This window comes from Bos grunniens, chromosome 14, assembly GCF_055505025.1.
Source record: "Bos grunniens cultivar Pamir isolate PY7600 chromosome 14, Bosgru_T2T1.0, whole genome shotgun sequence".
NCBI classification, from domain to species: Eukaryota; Metazoa; Chordata; class Mammalia; order Artiodactyla; family Bovidae; genus Bos; species Bos grunniens.
Genome location: NC_141178.1, coordinates 21154677 through 21166397, shown reverse-complemented (window position 1 = coordinate 21166397; position 11721 = coordinate 21154677). Strand labels below are relative to the sequence as shown.

Genomic DNA, 11721 nt, shown 5'->3' with positions numbered 1-11721 from the left:
CAAACTCCAGGAGATGGTGGAGACCAGGGAGGCCTGGCATGCTGCAGTCCATGGGGTTGCAAAGAGTGGGATGTGACTCAGTGACTGAACAGGAAATATACTTTGAGAAGAAACTGTGACAAAGAAGAAATAACACAAGCCTTGACTGCCTTTTGATTCTCCAGGTAAAAAAGAGCCTATTCTGGCTTATTAGTCATGGAGCCATCAGTCTGAAAAACTATACCACTTCTTGGGCCAGAACACTGTGCATAACCATAGATTACTCTATAATCTCAAATACAGAGAACATTTTATTACTGAAAAGATCACAAAATTTTTGTATACAAAGTTAAAAAATGTGGAAAAGTTAATATTTACATTTTTCATACAGTACATGATGATTTTCTTTTTATGCTTTAACAGAATGTTAAATAAGAGAAAAAAACCAAAAGTATAAGAAAGTTTCATTCAGGGAAAGATATTCATTGAAAACAAAATTAAGAAAATTCTTTAATATTCCAAAGTATGTTACATGAAATACATTTTATTCTGTTTATCAGGACTATATATATACTTTTTCCATTTGGCACTAATACTGCTAGCACATGTTTGAATATTCAGCAAAATCTTATTTAGCTGCACAGATGAATTCTACATTATGTCTGAGAAAGACACTGCAAAAATGCAAAGTCTGTAGTATTCGAAATGTTTAAAAAACAAAAGTTAAATGTATAAGCAATTGTAAATGGTCATACAAACACAATCTTGGGTAGTCATGATATATTAAAAAAGGAAATCAATTGCACTTGGCTTAATTTATAAAACAGTAACAATTCATCTTGCACTTGGCTTAATTTATAAAACAGTAACAATTCATCCACTAATCCTTCAGAACATTTCATTTTAAAAAATCAGAAGGATCAGTCAGCAGCATAATATTATCAACATTGGACACTCAGTAAGCACCTTATTTCAGTTGCATAATAGATCTGTGAAATTCCTAAAACAACTAGACTTCATAAAATTCACACATTGAAGATGATAAGGTAAATAGATTTTTAAAGTTGAATTTCCATTATAAATGAATTTCAGTGTATCAACTACTTTTCATACTACAAAAGATACTTATTTTCTTAGAAATTCAATGTGAAAGCTACCAAAATAGTGCTAAAATCAGCTATTGGAATAACATAATAAAAATATCTGAATAGACTTCAGGATTTCTAAAAAAAGTTCAAAACATAAAAATTCATTTTCAAATATATAAAAATGATATAAAGATAAGTTTTAAATACTTCAGCAAAGAAAAATCTTGACTTTATACTAGAAAAGTGAAACAGCATAGTACAATTTAAAACACTTTTGACACAGAAGAATCTTCATAAATAGAAAAGGAAGATTCCTCTAACAGTCTCTCCCCCCACACAACTTGAAAAATATTATTAACCTGCACATTCCCATTTGGGGGGGTATATTGCTGCCACTAACCTCTGTGTGAAATGAATCATATCCTCAGAATCTACTGGTTTCAGTGTAACAAGAGGCGATGTAGCTTTAAGTGCAAAAGAAGACTGTAACAGTGATTCTTGTCAGACAGTGTGCTGTCACCTCCAGTGTAGCAGGAATCCACTTCTCAGTAACACGATGACCTGGTTTTCAAGTATCTGAACGACCGCCAGCGCCCTGCTCTTTTCCAGCTCCTGAAGCCGAGTGAACAAGCAGTGATGTTGAGCCTTTGAGGCTGCTTGGCTCTGGAGAACTGGACGCCTGCATGCTGTTGCTCTGCACTGGGCCACTTTCGGGGACATCACTCTTCGGGGTTACCCTAGGTAAAACAACAAAAGCTGATGTACATACACACCAAAGCACAGACGTGATGCTGGATGTCCTTACAAATGCTATTTCTCTTTCCATGAGTTTTAACTGCTAATTGGTAACCACTTTTATCAGAAAATAATTAACTCTTAACACCTCAAAGTACAAATAATTTATTTTCAAAAACAATTTTTGCTAACTTCAGAAACGTCATCAAGCATCACCCCTGTACGGGCTAAGCATGGTATCTTATGGGGAATAAGACAGGATTCCTGCCCTTAGTTTAGCAAACCTTTTGTTGATTCTCCCCCATGGATTAGACCCCGTGTAAGAGGCTGGGAGCACAAAGATGAGAATGACCTCAGCTTCACCTCTGAGGAGTTTACAAATCTAGGGGACAATAAAGGCATTTATCTAATAATACATAATCTAGTATGCAAAAGCTGTTGGAGGTACATTTGGTCTAGTTTGGGAGGATGAGGTAAGACAGCCTTGAGACCTTAAAGTAGTCAGCTGTCAATATTTTGGCTAATTCAGTACTTACCTGTGTTTGGATCACTTATGATCATTTGGAAAAATTCATTAAAGGTAATGTCAATATCCTTTCACGTTCAGAAAATAAAAACATTTTATAATCAAACTCATATAAAATGACAAATACCTTTTAGACAGTATTATAATGTGGGGCTAATTGAAACTTAATAGCCTGTATTTTACATGAATCAAACATTTCCCTAAATTTGTAAGCAACTCTTAACAATTACCATAGAACTGAACATTACTTTTCTATTTGAACAATATACGTAAAAGGCTCTTCCCAATACTAAGAATTAAACTATAAAAGAGCATTTATAGGCAGAATCCAGACTTCTTAATCCCAAACTGACTTGGACTAAAAATGTATAGACCTGTCATCTCAAAGAATGCATTCTTTCCAGCTATATGCTAGAAATGAAAATGTTATGCTTTAATGAAAAATGTGTAAGGCAGTATTTGAAACAGTCATATGATTTAAGAGAATCAAGTCCAAGCTCACCTTCCTTCACTCCGCGCACTTTCAGACACACTGCTCTTGTCATTCACCTTGCCTGCCCGGCCGTGGCCTTTCTTGTCCATCTGCTCCCCGCAGAGTTTGGAGCTGGGTGCTGCTGAGGAGGCAGGCTCCTCACAGTCCCGTTCTCTTAATTTGGGGGTACTCGCTCCATCCCCTCTCACCTCTCTCACTGATGTTTCTGGTGAAGTTTGTATTTCTGTCAGAGTTTCTTGTCCTAAGTAATCATGGTTAGTGATTGCTACTGCAGAAGTACCATGATTTGCCGTCGCTCCTGTGCTGGTTCCCATGGATTTGGAAATGACCTTCAGTTTATGTGAACTTGGCTTGTAGTGCTTCTTTTTGTGTTTAACTTTAGAATTGTGCTTTAAGAAAAACTCACATGACTCCTGTAACACTCTTCGACTTTCACTGATTGGACTGGAAGAAAATTCAAGAAGAGAGTTTACTGGATAAAGGTTAAGTGTTATAATAGAAACCGTAAAGCATATCACACATCTTGTGCCAAAAACCCTTATTCATTCAAGTTAGATTCTATATGATTTACACTATTTATAAAAATCTAGGATTATAAACACTATGAGATATCAGTAGATTGCCATGAAGTGAAATCTTTTGTGCATACACTGTCAGTGGCTTTTGTCAGCATAAATAGTAGAAGGAAATTAAATATGCAAAATCAAAAGATAAGGGCAAAAAAACTCAAACTGGCATAAAGTAGGGGATTATCTGTATGTGTATCATAAACAAAGATATAAAATATGAAAGTAAACCAGAGAGAGAGAGAATGTAGAATAGAATTAATGGTCTTTGTTTAAATACAATTGCTTTCTTTCTAATATTCAAGTTATAGCAAGTTATTCTGAAGTTAGTGTGGGCATATAAATATGGGATGTGCTTAGTCACTCAGTTGTGTCTGACTCCATGTACTGTAGCCTGCCAGGCTCCTCTGTTCATGGAATTTTCCAGGCAAGAATACTGGAGTGGCTTGCCATGCCCTCCTCCAGGGGATCTTCCTGACCCAGGGATCCAATCCAGGTCTCCCGCATTGCAGGTGGAGTTTTTATCCACCTGCAATGCGTCTGAGCCACCAGGAATAGAGATATAATAATAGTTCAAAGAAATTAAAGTCCCGTTAAATGAATTCTTCAGACTTCAAAAATTAATTTGTAAAAAGGTTCTAAAATTTTTACCACAAAAATGTTCACTAATCAAACCAATTGGAAACAGTTAAAAAACTTTGTATTACATTGATAGCACACAATTTATAACATATATAAATAATAAAGTTAACTATTTACTCATAAATGTAAGTCTACTATGTTGTTAAAGAATATTCCATAAGTTGAAATTTTTACCATCTTAAGGCAAATAAGTGACATGTTAAGTCAGTACTATGTGTAATAAAATTTAAAGGTAATGATCATATACCACGTTTGAATCATATTCTATGTTGCTTAATATATATTGATATTTGACCCATTTCATCTTTTATCACTGATTAAAAAGGATAAAATTATTTACAATGCTGAACCCAAAACAATGAATTCAATGATAGCAGTAATAATACTGGATATATTATAAGCCATGAAAAGAAAATGTACATTTTACAAACTTTGTATTTATATTTCAATAGAATAGTATATGTCAAAGACTACTGTAACAAATACTAAAATAAAGCATCTCTCTCCATGAAAAAAAACTTCAAGACTTTCAAAAGACTTTGAAAAACCAGGTAATATAATGAAACTCTGGTACAGTGATGATTTGAATAGTTCCTTGGTATTTGATCTATTTATTTTAAAACAATGTCAGATAATTCAATAGATGCTTACTCTTTCTTGCGATTTCGTTTAAAAAATCCAGCCCATTCTGTGCATGTCTTTTTGCTTCCAACCCAGAAGACAGCAGAGATGCCAACAATTAATGTCATCAGATATTTTATCATAAATAAAGCCAATTCTGGTCGAGTTTCTGTATTTGCCTACAAAAAAATAAGAAGAATTTCAGTGATAAATTTAAAGTAAAAAGAAATCTATACAGTTAATGCAAAACTTGAACAAAAGTATAAATCAGTTGGTCTTATGAAATGTTTGATACGGCATAATCAATAGTGATATAAGTGTAATACATTCCTCATGGAAGTTCTGAACAAAGAACTTTTATCAAAATATATAAATAGAAAGGGAATAACACATCAAATGTATTTAGGAAGGATGTCTTTACATCTGGGCTTGATATCTGGTATTTTTTTTTCCTGTAAGTATAGCAGCCTCTTATAATTCCCAAAATATGTGCCTCTCAATATTTACCTATTTTCCTTAACTATGATCTATTAAAAAATACATTTAAACTCATTTTTAAGAGCATACTATTTCAGAGTCTTTATGCACTATTGATGTTTATGTTATAAAAACTAGGTTGGTGAGAACAAAGTAAGCATCAGTAAAATGAAAAAAATGTGGAAATTTTGTAAAAATTAAATTATACTTTTCTTTCAAGCATAAACTTTCAAATATTTTTAGAATGTTATACAATATCAAAATACTATACATTATGCATTATATCTTTCTTTTTACACTTACTAATATTTCTTGGAGACCATTCTATATCAGTGTAAATAGAACACTTCATTCTTTTTAAACGCTGCTTCATTGTGTGAATAAACTATAATTTATCATGAGAAACGCTGGACTGGAAGAAGCACAAACTGGAATCAAGATTGCCGGGAGAAACATCAATAACCTCAGATATGCAGATGACACCACCCTTATGGCAGAAAGTGAAGAGGAACTCAAAAGCCTCTTGATGAAAGTGAAAGTGGAGAGTGAAAAAGTTGGCTTAAAGCTCAGCATTCGGAAAACAAAGATCATGGCATCTGGTCCCATCACTTCATGGGAAATAGATGGGGAAACAGTGGAAACAGTGTCAGACTTTATTTTTTTGGGTTCCAAAATCACTACAGATGGTGACTGCAGCCATGAAATGAAAAGACACTTACTCCTTGGAAGGAAAGTTATGACCAACCTAGATAGCATATTCAAAAGCAGAGACATTACTTTGTCAACAAAGGTTCGTCTAGTCAAGGCTATGGTTTTTCCTGTGGTCATGTATGGATGTGAGAGTTGGACTGTGAAGAAGGCTGAGCACCGAAGAATTGATGCTTTTGAACTGTGGTGTTGGAGAAGACTCTTGAGAGTCCCTTGGACTGCAAGGAGATTCAACAAGTCCATTCTGAAGGAGATTAGCCCTGGGATTTCTTTGGAAGGAATGATGCTAAAGCTGAAACTCCAGTACTTTGGCCACCTCATGCGAAGAGTTGACTCATTGGAAAAGACTCTGATGCTGGGAGGGATTGGGGGCAGGAGGAGAAGGGGACCACAGAGGATGAGATGGCTGGATGGCATAACCGACTCAATGGACATGAGTCTGAGTGAACTCTGGGAGTTGGTGATGGACAGGGAGGCCTGGCGTGCTGTCATTCATGGGGTCACAAAGAGCTGGACACGACTGAGCGACTGAACTGAACTGAACTGAACAGTTGCTTTCCCCCCTAGTTTGCCAAAAATATGAGCAATCTAGGACAAAATATGGCAGGATCACTTTAAGAGTACTTCCTTATTGATTATATAGTAAAAACAGATGATGGATAACAGACTACGAACAGGCTGTAAGGCAGGTGAAACCATTATCCCCATGTATCAGTATGTAAAATAGGTCTCACTGTTACAGTGCAGTAACTTTCTAGAATATAAATTACTACGTAAAATAATTCAGTCCATACATTGCTTGATCTGATACACTGTGATGATATAGCACTCACAAGTAACAGGAGTCAGTACCATATATAGATATTCAAGAAAAATTTATAAAATCTATTAAAAACAAAGCACACAACTTCTATTTTAAAAACTCAACTAAAATGCTCTAAGAGATTTTCTATTTTCAGATACTTTTAAATCTTAAAATCACAACTTTAATCAGAAGTATTAGAAACACATAAATCATGTTTTAATTGTGCTTTTTTCATAAGAAATGACAGGATAGTTTAGGCAAAAATTCTGTTTTTAAAAGTATATATGAGTAAAATATAAAATGATACATTACATATCATGTTATTATAAACACAAAGATTTTCTCAACTAACTAAAGAATTAAAGTGAAAGTGAAGTAAAGTAGCTCAGTTGTGTCCGACTCTTTTCGACCCCCGTGGACTGTAGCCTACCAGGCTCCTCCGTCCATGGGATTCTCCAGGCAAGTATACTGGAATGGGTTGCCATTTCCTTCTTCAGGAATCTTCCCGACCCAGGGATCGAACCCGGGTCTCCCGCATTGCAGGCAGATGCTTTACCATCTGAGCCACCAGGGAAGTTGCAAGAATTAAAAGCTATTCCCAATTCAGCAAAAGTTACTCTTCTTCTCCATATGAGAAGAACCTGTTCTTCTGACTCTATTCTTCAGTATCATTCATCTGCCTTTGCAATCTAACTTAATTTTTAAAAGATCAGCTAAAGGAGGCACTTTACTATCAGTGTAACTGAAGCTAAAACTTGAGGAAACAACTCTTAGGACACTCATCCCAGTTTCAGCTGATGCCTAGGGAACATTTCCCTCTATTGGATTTTCTCACCTGAAATCTAATTTTAGCTTCATGATGAATTCAAAGATATTTCCAGGGAATGCCATGTTAAAATTAAATAGTGAAATAATACAAATGATAGCTTTTACCTGATAAGGACATGGGATATGGTACTGACGACAGTGGTCAGAGACCCAAGTTATCTCCCAGGTAATCCTGTTTACTTGCTCGTAGACGTAGCATCCCAGAAGAGTTACTAATGGCACGAGATACAGGCCACTGAAGACTCCAATTCGAATCATAAACTTCTTCAGTTTCTCTTGGTTCCGGCCATCGTGTTGTATAACTTGTCGAACGTGATTTAAGGAAATAATGCCAGCTAAGAGAAGAGACAGCCCCACAAACACACAGAGGCAGAGTGGCAAGAGGACGAAGTAGCGCGAAGCATCCAGGTCATAGAGGCCGACAAAGCAGACGCCGCTAATGTTGTCTCCTTCAACTTTGCTCATGGCAAGAAGCATAATGGTGAGAAAACCTGGTATTCCCCACGCAACAGCATGAAACCACACTGCGTTTTGTTCAATGGCCTCACAACTCCATTTTCTGCCAGCAGCTAAGAACCAAGTAATGGTGAGCATCACCCACCACACAGTGCCAGCCATGGTGAAAAAATACAAAAACATGAACAGAATGGTGCAAGCCTTATTTTGAGAGCCTAGAACAACTGTGTCACCAAGTTCCAGTTTCTCATCTGCCTTATTGCACGCTGTGCTGTTGCCTAGCAAGAATCCGATAAAGTACATAAGAGATACAATGCTGTAACAGACAGAGTAATATATAATAGGCCGCTCTGGGTATCTGAATCTTCTAACATCAATTAAAAAAGTAAGGAATGTGAAAAGCGTTGCACAGAGGCAAAATATTGAAACTATTCCAATAAAACTTTTTGCAAACTCTAGCTCATCGCTTTTAAAATACATGTTGGGGCATGGAGGTGCACATTGGTCAATTCCCAGAAACTTATAGCCTTGTCCCCCAGAAGTCTTAAGATGCCTTGGACACCAAAATCCAATGTCTCTTCGGATTTGTTCTGATTTCTTGTGAGGACCAAGAAGCTCTGTGTGTGGGTTAAAAGTTGCAGGAACAGACTCATCACAGTACTGTAATCTGTAAAGATTTAACAAAAAATAAAAGAAGCCAACATTTTTGAGTTACTAGTTTAATGCTATACTTCACAACTATAAAATATTCCTTATGCATTCATTTTAAAATTATTTTACTATTATTATCATTTTAAAATCTTTTGGCCCAGCCACATGGCATGTGGAATCTTAGTTCTCTGACCAGGGATTGAACCCACACCCCCTTTACTGGCAGCATGGACTCTTAACCACTGGGCTGCCAGGGAAGTCCCTTCTTATGCATTCATAACTGATGGGGAGACATACAACCTTAAGCAGATACAGGTTTACAGTTGGGAAGGAAGTTTTGAAATTGACTAAAAACTTGTAGTTGTTAATGGGGCCCCAATACACTAACATATATATTAAGTATCAAGCACGTGAACATGAAAATGCCCTTAATTGGAAAACGATCAATTAATAACTGTTAAATAAATTCTGATTTCAAGGCTAAGTGTTTAAGAAAGAATTTATCTTGATTGGTAGTCTCTAGACAAAAAGATGCTGGCTTATCTGTTTGAAATATTTTGAAATATAAGTCTTGGGGAAATGAATTTTTATTTTCTAATATCCATAAGCAAAGTAGATCAGCCACATAGTAAGGTGATGATAATTAAAATGAATGAAATGAGAACATTCCCTAGATGGAGAAGACCAAGTTCAAGTGATCTCTAAGTTTATGAAGAAGGGCAAGGAGATCACCAAGAGGAAGGCTGGGCCCAGCTGAACTCACGTCACCATTTCGTTGCGGTATGGTTGTTTGCCTCCCTGTTCAGGGCAGTCAAAAATGATACAAATGATGTTTCTGTTTTGTGCAGAACTTTATCACTGAGTTTCTACACACCAGAATTATTTTGGGGGAGCTACAAGGTTTAGAAATTAGTGGAGGACCTCCCTGGTGGGTCCAGTGGTTAAGATTCATGCTTCCAACACAGGAGGCATGGGTTTGATCCCTGGTTGGGGAACTAAGATTCCACATACCACATGGCCAAAAAGTTTAAAAATTAAAAAAAAAAGAAATTAGTGGAGATTTTAAAGGAGAATGCATTTTAAATATGCCTTAGAAAGACTAGAAAATAATAAAATATATGCCCATATAAAAACATGGATGTATCTACTAGTTTTTTCAAAAGGTAGTATATCAGTTTCACTTTATTACAGATACCGTTGGGACCCCTTCTCCTATTCTCTTTTCTCTCTCTCTTCCAAAGTATTCATTACTATGAGTTCAGTTTTTATTTCTCCTCCCTTACTATGCTTTTTCCAACTATAATGTTACACAGTATTGTTTTACAGGTTTTGAACTTTTTTGACACGGTGCTATATACATCATACTTTTTTTTACTTATAACTTTTAGATTTATCTATATTGACAGATGTAGGTCAACCACACTCATAACTGTATGGCAGTATTCTAGTATGTAAGTACATCACGACTTATTTATTCTTACAATGGACTTTCAGACTTTTTCTCATTTAAAAAAACCTTTTATTTTTTTGGCTGTGATGGTTCTTCATTGCTCGAGAGGGCTTTTCCTAGTTTCAGAGAGTGAGGGTTACTCTTTGTTGGTGTGGGGGCTTCTCATTGCGTGGCTTCTCTTGCTGCGGAGCATAGGCTCTGGGCACATGGGCTTCAGTAGTTGCGGCTCATGGGCTCTAGGGTGTGGAGTCAGTAATTGTGGTGCATGGACTTAGCCGCTCTATGCCATGTAGTATCTTCCCAGACCAGTGTTCCTTGCAGTGCAAGGCAAATTCTTAACTAGTGGACCACCAGGGAAGCCCCCAGACTTTTTCTCATTTAAAAAAATCATGAGTAATGCTACAATAAGTATTCTTGCATATGATTCCTTGTTTGGGGAAAAGTTTCCATATAAGGGGATTTCCTAAAATGTACAGTAAGAACACCTTCACTTTACTATGTATTATCAGTTGTTCTAGAAAATGATTATACATCTAGCAGAAGTGGATGAGTTCCACAAAGGCTCTAGAGATTCTTTAGTCTATGGATAAAGAAACAAAAAGAGATCTGTCACCATCGTTCCCAGATTATATGAGGTCTCATTATGTGAGTAGAATATTTCAAATTACAAGCGTCCAATGTCTAAAGATTAGCAGATGAAAGTAATTAATCAAGACATAAGCAGAAAGGTCCATGAGTTGATAGTAATGCCAGTTCCCCCCGGTTTAGAGCAAAGGCATCTTCATTCATTCTCAAAGAACTTTGCACCCTCACTCACTGTATTAGCACAGGCGTAATTGTGCATTTAATTTTATGCTTATTTGATTACTCTCTATTCCTCCCACCCCACTGTAAGTTCTCTAAAAACAAGAACCAAGTCTGGTTTTGCTCACCATGGTGTACAGTGCTGATATACAAGTGCCTAACATATATTACAATGGCAACTCATTCCAGTACTCTTGCCTGGAAAATCCCATGGGTGGAGGAGCCTGGTGGGCTGCAGTCCATGAGGTCCCTGGGAGTCAGACAGTCCCTGAGCGACTTCACTTTCACTTTTCACTTTCATGCATTGGAGAAGGAAATGGCAACCCACTCCAGTGTTCTTGCCTGGAGAATCCCAGGGACAGGGGAGCCTGGTGGGCTGCCGTCCATGGGGTCGCACAGAGTCGGACACGACTGGAGCGACTTAGCAGCAGCAGCAGCAACATATATTAAGTGTGCAATAAACAGTTGTTGACAAATAATGAAAGCTTGTCACTAACATTCTTGAAAATTAATACCAATATGAAAATACCATTAGTAGCTTTCAGCTGAAAACATAATTTACCTATCACATTCAAGTTCCTCAGGCCATCGGATCCCAAAAGTGTCCATTAATTTCTTGCAATCAGAATACACTTTCTCACAAAATTTCCGACAGGGTGGAACCACATGAATTTGCTCAGTGCAGGTTGGTACAAAAGCTTTGCAAAGGAAAGTTTCAACATTTGGTGAACATTCCAGATTTGCAAGAGGAAGAAAAATCTATTAAAAAAAATAATAAGAGGTTAGAAAACATTTTAATACAACAAATGAATTTTTTAGCATATACTTTTTCACTTAGACTCCAAAAGAATTTTAAATCTCACTCTCAATACAATCAAATCTGAGGAGATAA

General features: G+C 36.5%; 1 protein-coding gene across 3 annotated transcripts in view; it reads right to left on the bottom strand.

The window, feature by feature from the left end:
* Positions 1-272: 272 nt before the first annotated feature.
* Positions 273-11721, bottom strand: part of FZD6 (frizzled class receptor 6) — a 38520-nt gene continuing 27071 nt past the window's right edge. For all 3 annotated transcript variants that reach the window (XM_086335334.1, XM_086335335.1, XM_086335336.1), the window contains 5 exons: positions 11392-11588; positions 7574-8591; positions 4681-4829; positions 2831-3265; positions 273-1804 (listed from right to left, as the gene is read on the bottom strand). In XM_086335334.1, coding sequence (XP_086191460.1) covers positions 1636-1804; positions 2831-3265; positions 4681-4829; positions 7574-8591; positions 11392-11588 — 1968 coding nt within the window. In that variant the 3' untranslated portion in view covers positions 273-1635. The remainder of the gene's footprint in view (positions 1805-2830; positions 3266-4680; positions 4830-7573; positions 8592-11391; positions 11589-11721) is intronic.